Below are 20,491 nucleotides of genomic sequence, written 5' to 3'. Positions count from 1 at the left end.
AGATCAATGGGTCAATGAACTGAAATTTACTGAATGTCAAATCTTATAAGAAAATTGGTACACTGTTGTTAGATGGTATATTAATCCTAAAGATATAGCAAAAGCAGCTAAGAATTATAATGGGAAATGCTGGAAATGTCAGGATATAAATGCATCATTATATCTTATGCGGTGGATTTGTAAAAAAGCAAGGAGATATTGAATTGTGATTCATAATGAGATGCATAAGATACTGAAAATTAAATTTGTATTAGATCCCATATGTATGTTAGTAAATATGGTACCAAATAATATTAGAATGTCTAGTGGTAACAGCTACATGGATTCTGTAAGCATCAAGATGGAAAAAAAGAAACTCCATCAAACCTTATGGAACGGTCAAACAAAATGACTGAATATTTGACAGTGGCAAAATAAGTTCCTGAGAGGTACTACTAATAACTACAGTGCTTCCACGTAGCAACCTTACTTCCACGAAGCCTCTTCACAGGCTTCAGCCCATTATTTCAGAAAATTATGTGTTTCTTACATTGCTTTGGGGGCTTAAGAAACATTAAAAAAAATAAATCAAAATTACAAAATTACAGTGGGTTTTGGTATAAAACAACCAACAATTGAACTGAGAAGCAAAACTAAATGAGACCACTGTGATTCAGACATGTTAAAATATAGCAGACCAGATTAGTGAAACAAGTCCATGTAAAGATGCCATGTTGGGAAAAAATAATCTGGTACAACGTAGGAGACTCTGCTGTTTCAAGATACTAGTTTGGCAGTAATACTGCAATCAGATAAAACAGAAGGTAGACTGAGATATAGTTTTCACTTAACCATTGTGATTTTAGAATACTTCACAAAAGGAAAAGCAGTTTCCTTATCAGTGAAAGAAGCATGGAATAAAACATATAAAAGATTTTAGAAGAGCAAAGAGTTTGTGATAGGAGGTTTCTCCTTAGGCTTCATTATGTGACATAATGAAATATGTAGTAAAAAGTGAAATACTAAAACTTGCACTACTGGAAAATGTTTGCCTTTAAATAAACCCAAATCCAAGGGTTTCCACACATAAATATTTTATGTCGATTCAATTGTTATTAAGGACAATAGTGATAAAAACATAGTAAGTAGCTCTGAAATGGTATGGAAACTGCTTACCAATGTTTTGTTTTTTATTAATTATAGTGTTAATAATGCTAATTTCAAAGCATTTGTAAAAATTTAAAACTATAGCAGAAACATTCTAAACCTGAAATATGCTTAACTACAGGCTAAGCCAAGAAAAATGTTATAAATTATAAATTATACAAAATCATCAATCTCTTTTGATCAATATTTTCATTTTGAAAGTTCAGTTAATATTTCAGAAGCATTCTAGCTACCAAGCTGTCACTGTTGCTGCTTTCCTGTTCCCTAGTGTATGTGATGAAAACTTTCTGTAACAATTTCCTGTTTTTTCATGTGACTGTACTGTGAGTCATAAACCGCAAATGTTAGCAATACACAAGGGAATCTTACATTAAGTGTTTATATAAAATTCTTGTTGGCAAAATAAGTGATCTAATGGGAGAATCTATGAACAATACAGATTTATTTCTGAAACAGTATATTCATTTTAAGACTTGGGATCACCAGGCTTTTTATTCCTATTCCTTGTGAACTTTGATTGGACGTTCAATTGTTCTATAAGAAAGCAGAGTAAAAAAAAAACATACACAAGTGCTTTTAAATTTGTTTAAAAAGGAGTAGTAGGAAAAATGAGGGTAAGGTTTCTCTCTCTCTTCCCTCACTCCCAAATTCGTGCATCGCAGTAAGGCAGGTTGCCAGATCTTGGCTGGGAAATTTTGAGAATGGGGTCTGCAGAGGGTGGGGAGGGGCTATAATGCCATAAATTCCACATTCCCAAGGTGAACTGCTCTCTGTCACCAGATGATCAGTTGTAATCCCAGGAAATCTCCAGTTAATACCTAGAGGTTGGCACCCTAACACAGGATAACAGGGTAGGATTATCAACTGCCAGGTAGGGCCTGAAGATCTCTTGGAATCATAATGGGTCTCCAGAATACAAAGAGCAGTTCCCCTGGATGGAAAGGCAGCTTTAGAAGGTGGAGTTTATGGAGTCAAATCTCTTTTAAGGTTCTTCCAAAACTGCCCTCTGCAAACTCCCACCCTAAATCTTCAAGCATTTTCTAAGATAAAGGAGGCTATACAGGTCAATGACCTATTTGACATTATCCTACACCTTGTTTTAAGAGTGCTTAATCTGTATCTGCCTCATTAACAAGCACCATTGGACCTCAAGTGATCTCTGACCTACTGGGAAACTATGGAGGCATGCAAACACTACAAATAAAGGTTGTGTTTTGCTCAGAACAATGTCCGTATTGTTTGTGCCTAACATTCAAAATTCAGTGCATGCTATTTCTTTGTAAGCAACCCCAAGTATTAATATTAGTAGAATGTACTATATTTGTAGACTACTTTTGAATTAAAAATGATACAACTGAATATTATATTTCAGCCTCCTCTCTTCAATAACATGTTCTCCAAAATCACAACATAAAATACATGAGTCCTTACCACTGACAGACAGTGATAATGAAAAAGGAGAACGAAATGGTAAAAAGGTGTGCTTCAGTGTAGCTGGTGATGAGCAGGAAGATTCTGGTCATGACACTATTAGCAACCGTGATTCATATAGGTAACTATGTCTTATCTCCATCCATTGTAAACTAATGCATAGCACTGTTGATATTGAACATGAATATAGAAGAAGAGTTGGTTCTTATATGCCGCTTTTCTCTATCCAAAGGAGTCTTACATTCACCTTCCCTTTCCTCTCCCCACAACAGACACCCCGTGAGGTAGATGAGGCTGAGAGAGCCCTGATATTACTGCTCCATCAGAACAGCTTTATCAGTGCTGTGGCAAGCCCAAGGTCACCCAGCTGGTTGCATGTGGGGGAGTGTGGAATCAAACCCAGCTTGCAAGATTAAAAGTCCACACTTCTAACCACTACACCAAGCTGGCTCTCCTAGCTTGTTCATTCCATCTTTAGTACATATAAATATGAATTTTTAATTCAATTATGCTTTTTTGTTATACTTATCAACCATTTAATTATAGTCGACAAATCTCATTGAGGTATTATTTTAGTTAGTTTTAAATAATAGTACCATTAAAATCTCCACTATCTGTAACATAAATAAAGCCTGACTGCGTTGGTGGGACTCATCACCTACCTGATTGGCTGTCTGTCCAAAGAATGGCCAATCAAGTAGGCTGCCCCACTCCTGGCCACATCCCCCTCCAACTTCTTCCATGTAGAAGAAGTGCCAGTCCACTCTACTGGTCTGATTGCAAAAGGTAAGCCAGTCAGCAAACGGGAGCTGGGAAGGAGGGAGTTGGGAAGGAGGTGGGGTGGGCCTAGGACTGTGGCCCTGGGTGGGAAGGAGCCCTCGGCAGCACACCCTCAACCCTGAGAAGTCCTGCTGTGGCCTGGCTAGGCCTCAGTGGGCTTGCCTGGGTGAGGGGGAGGGAGAGAACAAGACCCTGTCAGCACCCCCCCCCCAAGCAGCCCTGCCACAGCCTGGCCTGGCCTCATGGGCCTACACAGGTTGGGGGGAATGCTGGGACCTGTTGTATTTTCTCTACAATGAGCTTTTCTGCTAGTTTCTTCATGAAAAGTAAAATAAAAGTTACTGTGTGGTTAAGGGCACAAACAGTTTTGGCAAAATATTACACAGAGATGTCTGGATCGGAAATAAAATATGTGAAAAATCCCTATTAATATGTGTTCTGAAAAAGATTTATATTTGTGTGTTTTCTTTTTCTTATTCAGTGATTGCAACAGCAACAGGAATTCAATTGCTTCTTTTACCAGTATTTGTAGTAGCCAATGCAGTTCTTACTTTCACAGTGATGAAATGGATTCAGGTAATTTTACCTCCCCCCCTTTTTTTAAAACAGAACAAAAGGTAATATTTTAAAGGGTTTTTTAAGTGAAGTATTTGTCACCCATCATAAGAATGGTTAGTATGAATTAGTAACTTTTTTCTGTAGCCTTGGTACAAACTGCAAGTTCAAAATTGTGGCATGCAGGTAAAGAAGGTGCAATGATTTACAAATCCCACTTCCTGAAATCTTCTCCTTCAGAATTATCTAAACTTTCAAGATTTGGTGAGGATTTTTCCTCCCTCTTTTTTTCTTTAACTGGAGCCATCTGGTCTCAGTGTTTTGTCTCTTCTGAGACACAGTTAGTCCTTGTCAGGCTGATTTTTTCAGAATTACTTTTTAGTTAATTTATGGTCCTATTTTTCTGCCTGCCTGGGAAATATCCCATGTAAGTAGAAACCCAACATTTTTTGCCTGTGGATTATCTGATTATGCTGGTTTCAAAGGCGTTTGTTAGTTTACTATTAGGTAGAGCAATTGAAAGAATCACCATCGTTTTTATCAACTCTACTGCATCATATGGAGCAAAAATAAAAATTTGTACTGCTAGCATAAAGGAATGCATACAAAACTCACTCTTGTCTATTGTTACTGGGCCCATTCATTACTGGTCTCTGGTGCCTATCTTGCAGTTGAATGTGTGAGACCATACACGTGTAAAATGTGATTGATTTGTAGGAATGTGAAGGCCCTGATTCTTATGGCATACTTTTTCCGTTCTATCAGTCATGATGCAGGGACTGAGGAGCTTTATATACATTCTTGAGGGGTTGGGATGAGTTCATTGTTTGGTGGTTATGGAGAATCCAGAGAGTGCTCCTTGAACTAGCAACACCAGTGTGGGGAAGTCGTATTTTCCTTTCATTCAGTTTACAATTTTGAATGTAATGAAAGAAGCAGCATTCAGTTGTGCAACTTGTCATGTTTCTGAGTGCCGTGTACTGCAACAATGGTTGTGATATTATTATGAGCAGCTGTTGAATAGTACCAATTTTCTCTTGTCACAAATAGGGTTTTTTAAAAAAGATTTGAGAAGTAGCATATTATTATTTTACTAACATTTTGACAGTCTGTTTAGGCAAAGTTACGAGTGAAATTGCAAGTTCAGCAAATTTTGAAAATAGTGAACATGGAGGGTTTCAAAAGCTTTCAGGCTTTTTCCAGGAATCTCCAGAAGTGGGATCCTATGATCGTTTGAGAGCAAGACCATAGAAATGAGGATGCATTAGGAAACATTGGGCTAGATCCAGCAACACGTCAGTGAGAAGTGCTAACAGTTCTGAATATTCCCTGCTTTATATTGCCTCCAGCAGCAGCTCTTTTTGACTCCAAGAAATTTTATTTCCAGGGTTGTAGGAAGAACCCACGTGGAGTAAATTATGTGGTCATGAGGCTGCAGGGAAAGCGAAAAATAGAAGACTTTGCCCCCTTAGGCCCATTGTGCATGGGGCAGAATGCCCGTGCTGGCAGCGGTAGGTCATCGGGGAAAATCCCCGATAATGCACGCCGCCACTGCCAGCATGGGCCTGTCCCAGCCCAGGCCCTTGGAAGACCCGTGTTAATGAAACATGGGTTTTTCCGGAGTCCCAGGACTCCTGAGGGCACAGGCGAGGGCCAGGCTGCCTGAGCCCCATGCATAATCGGAGGAGCCAGGCTTCTGGCCCATCTCCTCCCCCGACCGATGGTGTCCCTGCAGGGATGCCTCTCGCCTCTGCCGGCTCTGCGGAGCCATGGTGAGAGAGCAGCATGCTGCTCCCCAGCATCCTGCAGTGGAGGCCCCCTGCCCCCACTTCTCCTCCAGACGCTGCCATTGCTTACCTGCACTCCTGGCGCTTCCAGTCCCGCGTTGCATGCATGGGGCCATTGTGCCACAACAGCTGGCAGAGTAGCTACCACCATGCATAATGGGTCTTACCTTTCTCATCACTACTTCCTGATCTGGATCCAACTCATTGTCCTTTGTTTCCTCTTTTCTATAAAGCTTTTTCTTTCGGTAGAAGCCTGCTGGCAGAAAAGTGAGGACTGGTGATTCCTTCTTTGCTGCAGAATCCTATACAGGATGGCATTTCTGTCTATGGCCATTGATTTTTCAAGGGTCACAGTGACTGCTGTAGAAAGGCAGGGGAAGATCTCCTTTGATTAGATGTTTATTGGATCCAATACCAGGAAAACCGTTCTATAAAAACTACCTAAAAATCTTTGTAGTAGCCAGTATGCACAGCACTCTTTCTGTGTAATTTTTACCAAATCTAGTCCCATTAAAGCCAGTAATGTTATCAACTATCATTTTAATTTCCAGGTGATGAACTTCCATTAAGTATTCACATCTCTCATGATAAGCAAGACAAACTCCATGGTTGTTTGGAACAACTGTTTAGTCAGGTATGGTATTTTTCCCTGTTGCCTCCTCAATTAGGCCTATTCAGATCACTTATTCAGATTTAGGCATTAGTTAATTATTTTGCATTAAAATTGGACATACTATTGCTTTCTGCTTCTTTACAGTCCTATTATGCTCTGGGTTGGGCAATACCTAGAGATTTTGGGTGTGGAGCCTGAGGAAGGCAGGGTTTGGGGAGTGGAGGGATTTCAGTGGAGTATAACGCCCACCTTCCAAAGCAGCCATTTTCTCCAGGTAAACTGAACTCTGTTGCCTGGAGATCAGTTGTAAACCTTGGAGATCTCCAGCTACCACATGGAGAGGTGACAGGTCAGGATGCAGTTGAAGCCTATCTCGTTCAATAGTGAACAAATAAAACAAAAGTGCAATAACTTAAGGTTAAACAACAAATTAAAGGAAGACGTGTTCTGAAAGTAAAGAATTATGGTACATGTAAATAAAAGTCTATTAAAATATCTACAAGTGGGTCCTGTTGGGATTTTCTAAAGTAAGAAAGGGGGTGGTATTGGTTTACTTTCATTTCTGAATTCAGCCCTAGCACCTGGAATAAATAAAAATTGCTTCACTTATCACAGGCAGTTCGAGCGATTTATGGGCTTTTAGTTCATTTGGAATCATTTCCATGTAAATCAGATCCTGGCTGCAGTCTTGAAACACAGTAAAGTAATTCAAAAGTGATCTGTCTCTGGGTTTGCCTGTAAAATGAATAACAAACAGAAATTTGGGCTAGGCTAGAGCTGCCAGAGAAGCCCAGAGCATCAGTGGAGAGGTCTGCTATGGAAGGGGATCCTGGACAGCTCTTTTCTTCTATAGTCAGGTCACCTCACGCAGCTCTTCCCCTTAGTATGTTTTGCCATTGGCTTTATCAAGGGAAATATAGGGGTGTGGAAGATTCTCCAATGTTTTGAGAATATATAATAAAATGTCTTATTTTATGTAAACATTATGAAATACTTGCTTTTATAATAATTTTATGATAATTATTTGAATCCCCCTCCCTCATTAACTCAAATGCTGTGTCTTTGCTTTTCACTTTCTCAGGGCTACTTATTTAAAATTATTACAGGTACTATTTTTGAGACTCGGTCTAACAAATGCCTTGATTTTTCTTTCTTGGCTATGTATGGCATATATTTGCCTTTTTCAAGTTAATGTTAAATTATGTTTCATTTCCCCAAACATTAACTAATTAGCCACTTTTGAACCACACAGGTAGATTCAATTATTAATCTTCTGAAAGGACCAGCTGTAGCGAGAGCTTTTGAGCAGACAAAATTCTTCACTCCTGGTCGAAGCTTACAAGGTATTATTAAAGTAGAAACAAAGCATTTATATCAATATTAGCACAGTATTTGGATGCTACAATACAAAAATATCAGCATATGTATCACAAGTGATGTGTATCCAGAGTTTGTATGTCTGCCTATCTCTGCATTTTATGAGTCTGAGTAAATAAGATGGGATATAAAGTTTTTTTTCTCCAAAGATAAAATAATTCTATTTTCCCAATGCCTTGGGTGCATTTGAAGTACTCTTTGGATAAATATTTTAATAACTAAATAAAAATAAAATAGTATTCTCCCTCCCCCCCCCCAATTAAGCAAAGTTATCAAGTTGAAGGCTCACCTTTAAATGTAAAGGGTACTGATGTCACACAGTAACAGAAAGTGGTAATAAATCAAAGAATACTTTTGACTAGAGTTTCAGCAAGACATGGAACCTAAACTCAGCTGTCCCAAGAGGTTGCGACTACACATCAAGCAAGATCCTTGGAACCTTCCCAGCAGTGTTCGAAATCTTGCACAAAACATCAAAAAAATTGTTGAAGGTCAGTGATGAGGATGTAATCCTGAATATTATTCTTATACAGTAAATTGCTTTGTTGTACTCCTGAGGCAAAATTTGGAAAATCTGTGAATAATGTAGATTCTAGTAGAGCAACCTAGTCCAATCTTGTGTTCCTGTATGAGAGTCATCACTTTATCTCCATTATAAAGTATTAAAAAGATGCAGTATTGAGATGGATAGTGTATTCAGCACGTTTATTTGTGTAGGAATTTAAATAATCCATAGCTTGCTTTAAACTTGTTTTGAAAATATATCTCTGTTTTCCTTCAGATACTTTCTATACAATAATATTCCACATGATATTCCATTATCAATCTGTTTAATTCAGACAACTGCAAAACAGCATAGTGCTATGTTTTATAAATAGAAATATTAAAATTTCTAATGGGACTTTTAATATCATAATATGAAATACAAGAGGAAAAACAAATTATATTATACAAACTCAGGTATCTATATCACTTCCCTGTTTCTTTAATCAAAAGACAAATTTTGAAGATTATTTCTTTAAAATTTAAAGTTATGTTAATTTTAATCCATACCACAATAGATTATTTTTGTTTCACAGAGATTTAAAATAACCTGGAACTAGATTATGTGTATTTTGCAGAATTGTATTATACCAAATGAAACTGAGTACCCAGCTTGCTGGGGGGTAAACGGTGATGACTGGGAAAGGCACTGGCAAACCACCCCGTATTGAGTCTGCCATGAAAACGCTAGAGGGTGTCACCCCAAGGGTCAGACATGACTTGGTGCTTACACAGGGGATACCTTTACCTTACCTTATTAACCAAATAAATCTGTGTAATGATGATAGGCATCTCCTATGTCTCAGAGGCTGTAGGGCCTTTGGTCGTACTTTTTATTGTTTATAAAAAATTAAATTATATGTTGATTAAAAGCTGGATCTACTGTGCTACTGGTTGGCTTTCCTCCAGTGCAAGAATCCTGATAATAGAGGCTTTCCCAAACATTTTGCACTGGGGAAGGCTTCTTGGCATCTGATGAAATTGTTCACTGAATAGATACATGAGAACCATATCTTTATACCCACTGAATAAACCAAGTGAAATCTAAGATCATCCAAGGAAGTTATCAGAAGCTAACAACAAAAGCTGTCCTACAAGTACAAAATGCAGCTGCTTGGGTCCTGACTGGAACACTTTGTTGGGCCCACTTGCTGCTAGTGCTAAGGCAGCTGCATTAATTCCCATTTGCATCCCAGCTCAGGTTCAAGGTTTTGACCTTTAAGGCCCTTCACAGACTGGGACCCACATACCTGAGGGACTGCTTATTGTCTGATGCCCCTCACAGAGCCGTGCACTTTGCCTAGCCCTTGGGAGGTTCACCTGGACTTGACCAGGTCCAGGGCCTTTTTGGTCCTGGCTCTGACCTGGTGGAATGAGCTCCTGGAAGAGCTAAGGGCCCTGCAGGAGTTTTTGTGGTTCTGCAGGTCCTGCAACATGGAGCTCTTCTGCTGGATCTTTGGTTGAGGCCAGGTTAAACATCTATTGATTTGTTTGTCAGCACCCCTGGATTTTTTTCCTCTGAGGCACTAGGAGGGGGTGCTGCAAATATGGGGGAGGAGGTTGGGGTTTTAATTTTCACAGCTGTACGTTATAATGGCTGGGGGTCAATTGTGGTTTTAACTTTTATGTGGGGTTTATCTTTTTTATTATATAACCTGCTGCAAGATGGTTCCCCAATAGCAGTGAGAAATAAACTGAATAAATAATAATAATTATTAAATAAATAAATAATTTGCTAATTATTATTCATCCTTCTGTTCTTCCCAGAATCCAGAAGAGGATTTGGTAAAAAAATTCCTTACTAAAATATCAGGTCCTAAGTTATCAGTGTATGATAGGAAAAGCACTGAACAACCAGGATTTGCTATAAAAAATTGAGGGGAAAAAACCTAATGGATTTAATGGTTTCATTTCTGAATTTTATCAAATCTTTATTGGCCCACTGCTACTTGCAATTGTTAGTTTTATTTTTGCTCAGAAACAATTGCCTAATTCTTGGCTCGAGCAAAATAAATATTGTGATCTCCCAAACTGGGAAAGATAAATATTTTAGGAGTTTTTATTGTTCCATCTAATTAATGAACTATGATTATAAATTTTTGATTATAATCTTAGTTAATAGGTTAAAGTTTATAATATCTAAATACATGACTACTGATCAAACCAGTTTTATAGTAGGTCAATAGAGTACATAAAATATTAGAAAAATTAATTTTTATAGAGTTTTTTAAACAGAAGGGGATAAAAACGATTTTTCTCCGTGGATGCTGAAAAAGCATTTGACCATATAGATAGCTGTATATTATGCAGTGTGTCAGCATTTCGTTTTGGGCAGGTTTTTTTTTTAGATTGGGTTAAATATAACATATTCTCGATCAATGTAGTGATGCTCATTATGTACAGTATTTGCTGGCGTATAAGACTACTTTTTCCTCCTGAAAAACATGCCTCTAAGTGGGGGGGGGGGTCGTCCTATACGCCGGGTGCACTTCAGTTGGGATAGACATAGCTGCCCATAGTACTGTAATGTATTGTAACAAACTCTATGTTTTGAGTGGAAATGTTGGGAGGTCGTCTTATTCGCCCAGTCGTCTTATACGCTGGCAAATACGGTAACTCTTTATCATCTCAAACTTCATTGAAAAGCGGTGTCAAGCAATGTGGCCTGCTCTCTGCCTTTTTATTAATCTCTCTTTGGAACCATTAGCAATTATGATTAGAGAATCTCTTCAATTAAAATTGGTCACCAACAAGCCAATTTAAGGCTCTATGCAGGTGATGATATTCTCATTTTTATGATGGAACTAAATAGGTACAGTGAGGAATTAAAGAGGATTATTGATATTTACTCCAAGGTTACAAGGTACAAATTTAAGTGTATAGAATACAGAAGCTTTATTGTTTAATTCAAGCTAGTCTGATACAGGCTCCTTGAATCAGCTGTCAAATATACTGTTAAATAATGACTACAGAGCATATTTAGGAATCAAAATTGGTAGAGATAGTTCTGATAACTGGAAAATTAATTATAACTAAGTAATTACAGAAATTAAAGATATGTCCTATACTTGAAAGTCCCTTAATCTCTTTATCATGAGCTGCATAAATGCAATTAAAATGAAGGTGATCCTGAAATTAAATTACCTGCTGGCTAACATTTCTGCAATAATGTCCAAGGCTATTAAGAGTGAGTGCAAGGAATGATTAACAATTTTATCTAGAGAGGTAAGAAGCCTAAAATTAGGAGGGAAATTGCACAGGTTTAAATTATATGTGGGTGGTTTTTAATTTCTAGATCACTCAAAACTGACGGTTTGTGATATGGACATCAGAAGTTTCAGATTTATTTGATTGTGGTATAGAGCAAACATGTGAGAACATACATTTATTTGTGAGAATGTACTCACATTTATAAAACAGATAAATCAAAATGTTAGTAAAATAATATAATATGCCAACAGCATAAATGTTCTTCTTAAGGTGTGGGATTTATATTCTAAAAAATTACGTCTTGGACTATCACCCTTGGTGTCAGTGGTCAGAGATTTGAATAAACTCCAAGGGCATCAGCTAGGTTAATTGCAGAAATGGGAATCTTATCGTATACATGCATATTAGATTCTATTTGTAATAATAAGCTGATTAATTTTTATATAGTTGTAAATTGCAGTTATGATCTGCTTACCTTCTTTGAGTACAGATTATATAACTATATAATGCAGATATTTTCTAGAGGTAGGATTCTAAAGGATCTCTTGGACTTTGAAACACTAGTTTGTGATTTTGGTTTTGAGAACTGCAACATTATTAGATGGACTGAGTGAAATAGTAAATAGATTTTCAAACTACCAGAAAGTGTAGCAAATTGTGAGTAAGGAGGAGAATATACACAAACCTGAGGCTTATTTACATTACTCCAAACTGTTTGATGTTACATCTGAACAATCCTGATAGAAAGGACATTTAGGGGTGTCTGTGTAGCTGGGGAGGGAGGTAAACCAAGATCATAACGAGCCTCAAAATTACTTACAGTCTGCACAGTTCAGTCAGAAGAGAGTCTACTTAATGAATTCTCATATTGAAAGCTTACTGAGAATGTTGTGGTCAGTTCAGCTATGTAATAAATATTGGTACTTCATTATTAGTTTTATGAACTGAACTAGCAAGAAAGCCCATTGCAACCAGGAATACAATGGGCACTAGGACCCAGGGGACACCGGCAGCTGCAGCTCTCTCTCTCTTGCAGCAGGAGCCATAGGAGGTAATCAGGGCTCCTTCGTGGCAGGGAAGCAAGGATCATTTGCAGTTTGAGGCTTGTTTACAGTTTGTCTCTGTCTCTCTCTCTCCCTTGCAGCAGAAGCCATAGCAGATAATCAGGGGTCGTTTATGGTTTGGAAGGGCTCTCTGTGTCTCTGTGTGTCTCTCTCAGGCGTCTGAGAGCAAAGTGGCTAGCCTTCAGGGTGGGAGCTGGAGAGGGAACTGGCCGCACCCTGATTGGCCCTATTCCATCTCGGACAGCCAGGACACTCTCTACCACCCGGGCTGTTTCACAAATATTAAGAGGAACAATGGATAAGGATATACTAATAACAAGCATGATTCCATTTCAAGGGGTATTGAATTAGAAGCCTGATTAACATCAATGGAAATATGCACCAGGAAAGATCTGGTTCAAATTCATTACAGAGGATTTTTTCCTTCAAATTTTCTTCTTGTTTTTTTCCCCCCAGAAGTGAAAGCAAGAATCCTTTTAGCACTTCTTGAATATACAGGTACTTTTCATGAATCTACTTCAATATTTTATGAAAAATTGCATTTCTCCAAATGTCATGTTATTATAAGTTAAAATTATACTCATTTGATATGAAAAAATGGAAATTGACTAAATTTATCAAATATGATGTTCAGCATCTTCCATGCTCCCACCCAGGAGTCCAGACTCTATCCCACCTCCCTCACTCCCATCCGGGGGACTGGATTTTCGGCCACCTCTCCCTTCCTGGTGCATGTACCCTTACCTGGGTGGTGTGTCACCTGGGGCAGGCTGGACAACAGCAATGGGGTGGGGGGGAGGCAACCTGCTGCTCCTAAAGCAAAGTGATGCAACCCCTGGAGCAAGATGGCAGAGCACTGTTCACCTCCCCCAGAGGGACCAGCTAGGGCCCCACAGAGGTAAGCAGTATTTGGAGTGTGAAAAATTTATGTAGGCATCATAAACTGGTTTTTGTAAGCTTGTGTATATAGGTAACATAAAATAATAAAAAGTTCTAGAGGACAAAATATAACAATGTGCATTACATTAGTTTAAAATATCAAATGTGTAAACTCTCATGTCAATGAATGAATGTCCAATTTAAATAACTAGGATTAAAGCCTATTTTAAAAATGGGCTCTTAATGGGGTGGTGGGCAAGAGACTCTTGCAGAGCACAGGGGCTCCGTGACAGGGACTGCAGCAGAACATGGCTACCTGGCATCCTCTCACTCTCCAATGAGCAGGAGGCCTAGGAGCAGGGCAGCCAAGCCAGTGAGCCCAGACCAATGCAGTATCATGGAGTGATGCTGACAATCCTCCTTCCTCTCTGTGGACTTTTCCTTCTCCCAAGTGCCCAGAAACAGCAGGGTGGGTTTTACCAGGTGCATTGTCTGCACACAAACCAGACATTATTAGAGCTACTAATTAAGAAACACCACAACATAATGATAAATATATGAATAAAGAAATATACAGTATCATATATTAATTATGAAAGACAACATCAAGTGTGATTACAGAGAATGGACAGCACAACTAAAATAATAGAATCATTGATTTCCTGTCCCTGAGATTTTCCATTTAAAGTCATACTGAGCCAGTCTTGCTGGTCCAATTCTACATATATTTCTTCATTTGTATGTTAATTTTAGGTATAAAAGGATTGCTGTCTGTGGAACCAACAGAGTATACTTTAGAAAGCAAGAGGCATATTTCATATCAAAAGGATAACTATCACATCAGGCAATGGCTTAGAAGTCTATATTTGTTTAAGATTGTGCTATGTCATGCAAAGCACTACTTTTAAAAATACTGATTATTATTAAAATAAATTTCCCTTTATTTTGATAACTTGCATTGTATCTTTAAAAGATTCTCTGATACAACTTTAGATATATCATGAATTTGTGAACGTGAAAAAATTATAATTGCATATAAATGTTATGGCATCCACAGATTTATGTGAACCTGTTCTTTATTCCAGTGATTTTTGAAATGGTGTTTATTTTTATTCATTTTTGAATGAGTAAATTTATAATTGATATAAAATATTTTAAAACGTTTTTATTTCATTCATTCATTCATTCATTCATTCATTCATTCATTCATTCATTCATTATATTTATATTCCGCTACTCTCGGAAAGGCTCGTGGCGGCTTACAATAAAAACCCCATACATTAAAAACCCCAATAAAACGCATACAATTTATAATCGACTACTAAAAACTAAAGCAAACATCCAATCCTTTGGCGGCAAAACCCCACACTAATACTATTAAGACCTCAGGGTGGACGAAGGGGCTGATCTCTCCATTTAATAGTCCCAAAAGTAGGGAAGGGAGGGGGATCCAGATCTTCCTTTGCGCGCCGGCCTCAGCCATAGATCTGGTGGAAGAGCTCCATCTTGCAGGCCCTGTGGAATGCTGAAAGCTCCTGCAGGGTCCATAGCTCTCCCAGGAGCTCATTCCACCAGGTAGAAGCCAGGACTGAAAAGGCCCTGGCCCTGGTCGAGGCCAGGCACGCTTTCCTGAGGCCGGGAATGACCAACAGATTTGTCCCTGCAGAGTGCAAGGCCCTGCTGGGGGCATAGGGCATAAGGCAGTCCGTCAGGTATGTGGGTCCCAGACTGCAGAGGGCCTTGAAGGTAAGAACCAGCATCTTAAACCAGATCCGGGCAGCAACCGGTAGCCAATGCAGCTGCCTCAGCACAGGTTGGATACTGGTCTTCCAAACTTTCCCGGTGAGGACCCTTGCAGCTGAATTTTGCACCAGCTGTAACTTCCAGATCAAGTCTAGGGGCAGGCCTGTGTATAGCGAATTACAGAAATCTATTCTGGAGGTGACTGTTACATGGATCACTGTGGCCAAATGTAGGGCGCTAGTAGCCTAGCCTGCCGAAGATGGAAGAATGCCTGGCTGGCTACCTTCTTGACCTGGGCCTCCAATATCAGCGAGGCATCCAAGGTCACACCCAGGTTCCTGGCCTGGGTATGAGGTGACCAGTTGCGTCCCTGCCAAGGTGGGTAGACGCACTTCCAGTCCAAACCATACATAGAAAATAAAAGATCACATTTTATTATATACTGTGAACCTACTATTTAGAAAAGAAATGTTCATAACGGTTACAACTAACAATACATCTTATTCTTATTCTTAAGGTTACAAACTGCATACTGTATTATCCCCATAGTTAACATATACAGTTTAAAAATCACTTTTTTCTTACTTTCTTTTAAATTTTTTATATTTTGACCATACTTTGTTATCTATTATTTTCTTTATAATTTACCAACCTATTAAATATGCATATAATATAATAAAAGTGGACACATATACTATGCCAACAACAAGAATGTCACACACGCGCACATTTTTTGGTGTTTTAATAGTGGTTATTTTGTATAGGACATTTTCCTCATAATATCATGGTATGACTTTTTAAAGTAAAGGTACAATTTCTGTTCATTTACTTTTCAATAAATATAATATGTCTTTTTTTTCTTTGTTGTGCCCTTTGCAGATAGTGAGATTCAGCTCAGGAGAGACATGGTCTTCTGCCAGAGTCTTGTGGCCACAATTTGTGCCTTTTCAGAGCAATTAATGGCTGCCTTAAACCAGATGTTTGACAATAGCAAAGAATGTGAGATGGAGACACAAGAAGCCAGCAAAAGGTGGTTGGAACAGATATCCATTGCAGGTGTCCTTCTTAACTTCCAGTCACTATTGTCACTCAACCTGGTGAGAATTCCAGTGATCTTCTGTTTTGTTCTATATAAAGTTTCTATTGTCCTTACCATAAAGTTGCTGGAATCAACCAGTGTTCCAGTGAAAGCCCTGGAGGACTTCAAAGTGAAAAGCCCTGATAGATACAGAGGTAGTGTTATGTGGAGAGGCCCAAGGAGCTGCATTGGGACTTGGGGAACTGTAGCAGTGATAGCAGTGGGTAGCATTGCTCTATACCCTTTCATTGGTATATTGATTTTAGATTCCTTGTCCCTTGGCTCCTCTGTGTCTCAACCATTTACAAGCCCCTAAGCCTGTCCCAGGTGAGGGATTACCTACATGAAAGGTCAGACAACTATGTCTTCCATCACCGAAACACAACTTTATTTTTATTTCCTTGAACCATTAAAAAGTCTTTGTCACCATCAATAAACACCCCCTCTTTTCTTACTTTCATTTATTTAGTTTTTTGTTTTGACGAGCAGATAAATTACACCATATATTTTATTTGTTTTCTTGATTTTCTAATAAAGAAGTGAAAGTTTTAGAAAAAAATAAGTTACCTTGATTTCTGTTGTAGCTTCTGTAGGCTTTTTATGTTCTGTGCAAATGTGATTCTAGATGAATGCTTCTTTTTAGAGAGCATTCAGTCAAGTGAACTGAGAACATTGTAATTCATTTTATATTATACAGTAATATATAGAAATACACTTTCCAAGTTCTAAAAACTGAATACACAAAACTGAATTTAAGTTCACTTCGTTGTATAGCATTTTAAGCTAACTTGCTTGCATGAGCAACAAGAAATTAAATGCCACAGCCAACACAGCAAATTGAAAATTAACTTACTGAAAGCAACATATTTCATCATTTTTAATAATCATTTTTTGACAGCAGAAGATGGAGCGGAAACTCAATAGGAATACATTCATCTTCAGTTACTCATGAGTTTTAATTGGGTTAACTATGTCTTCAGTGAGACAGGATGTGAGCATCTGCAGTTCATGTTAATAATCATATGCATCAATTTAGAGTGATTACTACATTCAAAATACTCTTTTTCTTCCAGCCTGATGAACAATCTATGTTAGAAGATACATTGGTTGCATTATTTGACCTAGAGAAAGTTACATTTTATTTTAAACTATCTGAACGAGAGCCTGTAGTTGCAAGTGAGTATGGCTTGTGCTAAGTATTTTGCTTTCTATTGTTTCATCAAAATATAGAATTGTATATACGCAACAAAGCTAAATAATTTCCTCTTTGGGCCCTTTAGACTGCATATGAATCTATTGAAAGTTATATAGCTCATGGTTTGTAGCAAATATGCTTTTATTTGTAAGATTCCTATAATGCTATTCTATGTAATGCTGTTCTATGGAACAAAGCACCAATGAACATAGGATCTGTTTGGGATTGCTCTCATAGACATCAATCATGAGCATGTATACTCAGGTCTCATTTTATTAAATTGGGGTTATTTTCAGGAAGGAGGTTTTAGGATTTTAGCTGTATTTTTTAGAAGGCTGGGCAGGTGGTTGTTTTTTTACATTACTCATAATGGTGTTCTCTGATAGAAGAGCAAAGCTAGGAGTATTTTAAGTTTTTAAATTTGCTCACTTCTTTTTGCCCAAAATAAAATAACATTTTGTTGCACATTCAACATGGAAATACAGCAACCATTTCCACACATAGGGCTAAATTGCAGATGCAGGATGGTAAACTTTTCGTTTGCAGCCCTCCTCATGGGAAACACCTCCTGCATTTTCCCTCTGGCCCATTACAGTTTTTTACCTCCCAACGAGGCTGCAAGGGAAAGTAAAACAAACTTTTCCCTATGTTCCTTGGCTTGTCTATCACAGCAAGCCACCAATCACAGCACAGCAGTTCTCTTGTGGGCTGAAACTTTCTACCCTGCACCCCGAGATGAAATTATTTATTTTTTTAAAGGCACTTCTGCGTTGTTATGCAGTAATGCCACAACACAGATACATTTTTAATAAGAATGTAACACTTCCGCATTGCTATGAAGAAACGGCAGAACAATATAGCATCCCCCCCTTTTGGGATATGTGGTGTTTTGCACTCTATTTATGTCTGGGTGGATTTGTGAGATATTAGAAATGGTAACTGGAGCTCAAAGAGTGCCTGTGTGTGAACTTAAAAATGAAGAGCATGCATGTGCCTGGATGATCGGGAAAAGGCTGCCTGGGTGATCAATGTCTGAAGAATAGTAATGGATAGGTAATGGATAGGCCATCTTATCACTTGGGTTAATGGACTGTTCTAGAAGATGTATTGATTCCCTGTCCCTGAGATTAAAAAAAAAAAGAGCATGCATGCCTGGATGATCGAGAGAAGGCTGCTTGATCACCCATCCCCACTCTTTCCCCTTTCGTTCCCCACCTCCAAAAAAACACAGATGAGACTGTGTCTTGCCTGCCTGATTTTTGAGAGGCTAAACATGGGAAACTGGAGCCCAAAGAGTCATCTTGTGCAAACGGTAGACTTTAAAACAATTATGCATGCCTGGATGATTGAGTGAAGGCTGCTTGACTAGAATTTTACTACTACTGTAGCAGCTTTCTCTATTTGTTAAAATATTAATATGTGGTGGTGGGTTGTAGTGAGAGATATTGATTGAGCTGGCCTTTAATAAAATTCTATTATGATTGTTCTTAGATATGCCAATCCTATATCAAGCAGAAGGAAGTCGGCCAGCCTTGAAAGTTTACTTTTATCTTGATAGTTATAATTTTGAACAACTTCCTCAAAGGCTTAAGAATGGTGGAGGTTTTAAAATCTACCCAGTACTGTTTGCTCAAGGTAAAATACATTTTTCCTCTTATTCTGCAAATTGGTATTTAGGAGGAATAAAGCATAACTTTGAGCATGTTTGTATTCTTGAATATGTAAGGCATTCTATAAAAAAGGAAATGATTTTAGTATGAAAGTACATGTATTGATACTTTGGCTACCTCATGAGAAGGAAGGACTCCCTGGAGAAGAGCCTAATGCTGGGAGCGATTGAGGGCAAAAGATGAAGGAGACGTTAGAGAATGAGGTGCCTGGATGGAGTCACTGAAGCAGTCGGTGCAAACTTAAATGGACTCCGGGTAATGGTAGAAGACAGAATGGTCCGGAGGATCATTGTCCATAGAGTCACGATGGGTCGGACATGACTTCGCAACTAACAACAACAACACATGTATTGATTGCATACATAAATTTGAATGTTTTGCTTAAGAAAAGTGTTATAATAGTTTTAATTTTTATAAATCATTTGAGGTTTTTATTTCAATCCATTCATAAATTCCTTTGAAAGTTTAAACTTGTCATTTGCATAGATTGCAAAACAAAAAAAGTCCCCAAAGTGTTTTAAAAACAATGAGTTAAATTTCATTAAACAAAGAATAGATAAGGAAGTAAATACAATATGCAAAATATTTCTGGCATCAGAATAAAACAGATGAACAAATGCATTTGACATGTCTTCATTAAGGGTCCACTATGTCAAATAACATTTCAAACTTATTTCTTTATCAAAGAACAATAATAAAAAGATGGAGGAACAGTTTCCATGCAGGCATCAGGGATAATGTGTCGGTGGGATGTTGGGCAGAAGTGGGCATCAACAACTGTCCCATCTCAGGGTATGTGGACACTGAGGCTGTGCTCTTTTTTGAGTATATGGCTATTGGATCCTAGGAGGTTGCAGAATTATATTATACTGTCAAGGGACAATAGCCGTTATGCACAATTAACTGTTTGCCAATAAACTTGAATTGGGCCAGTAAGTGTAGTGATAAAAAAGACATTTATAATGACCCTTTTCAAATTATATAGACACATGTTCCGTATTGGTCTGATTCTTTTAACATTAGTACACGGTCTACTAGTTATTAATCTAAATGTTAGGAGCTGGGCATGTAATCTGACCAATATTGCCTATCTCTTGTAAAGAAAGAAAGCTATAGACTTTGGAAACTCAAGGGGGTTATACAATGTATTTCTTAACAGGTCATTTTAAAGTACTTTCAACAGAATTAATATTCATCAAATTATTTTACAAATTATTTTAATCAAAACCTTATTTATTGGGTATATTTTCTCATTCTGTAGGAAGATAAACTCTTAAACTTCATATTTATTATTACATTGGCAGGGTTGCTAATTGAAAAAAATCTCTCCCTGACTCAACCCAACCCAACCCCCTAAGGAGGGAGGAAGAGGCTACCTGCCTGTCCTTCCCCGGGTCCTCTTTGCCCCTGAGACCCAAAG

At 38.1% G+C, this 20,491-nt stretch overlaps 1 protein-coding gene and 1 long non-coding RNA gene across 11 annotated transcripts in view; one reads left to right on the top strand and one right to left on the bottom strand.

The window, feature by feature from the left end:
* LOC143844705 (uncharacterized) overlaps positions 1–20,491 on the bottom strand; it is a 76,715-nt gene that overhangs the window by 7,166 nt on the left and 49,058 nt on the right. Inside the window, exon 2 of one of the 4 annotated variants that reach the window (XR_013234103.1) lies at positions 5,867–5,955. The exons of 2 other annotated variants lie outside the window; for them this stretch is intronic. This is a non-coding gene — a long non-coding RNA (uncharacterized LOC143844705). The remainder of the gene's footprint in view (positions 1–5,866; positions 5,956–20,491) is intronic. One more of the 4 variants, XR_013234104.1, reaches the window with a different exon arrangement.
* PREX2 (phosphatidylinositol-3,4,5-trisphosphate dependent Rac exchange factor 2) overlaps positions 1–20,491 on the top strand; it is a 125,333-nt gene that overhangs the window by 74,776 nt on the left and 30,066 nt on the right. For 6 of the 7 annotated variants that reach the window (XM_077352209.1, XM_077352211.1, XM_077352208.1 and 3 more), the window contains 9 exons: positions 2,519–2,698; positions 3,839–3,933; positions 6,251–6,333; positions 7,565–7,655; positions 8,052–8,180; positions 12,963–13,004; positions 16,008–16,225; positions 17,280–17,382; positions 18,893–19,036. In XM_077352209.1, the coding sequence (XP_077208324.1) occupies positions 2,519–2,698; positions 3,839–3,933; positions 6,251–6,333; positions 7,565–7,655; positions 8,052–8,180; positions 12,963–13,004; positions 16,008–16,225; positions 17,280–17,382; positions 18,893–19,036 (1,085 nt within the window). Of the gene's footprint in view, positions 1–2,518; positions 2,699–3,838; positions 3,934–6,250; positions 6,334–7,564; positions 7,656–8,051; positions 8,181–8,470; positions 8,629–12,962; positions 13,005–16,007; positions 16,226–17,279; positions 17,383–18,892; positions 19,037–20,491 lie in introns of those variants that run through there. The other variant, XM_077352215.1, reaches the window with a different exon arrangement.

This window comes from Paroedura picta, chromosome 9 (assembly GCF_049243985.1).
Source record: "Paroedura picta isolate Pp20150507F chromosome 9, Ppicta_v3.0, whole genome shotgun sequence".
NCBI classification, from domain to species: domain Eukaryota; kingdom Metazoa; phylum Chordata; class Lepidosauria; order Squamata; family Gekkonidae; genus Paroedura; species Paroedura picta.
The sequence above is the reverse complement of the archived record's forward strand: the minus strand, read 5'-3'. Positions and strand labels throughout refer to the sequence as shown.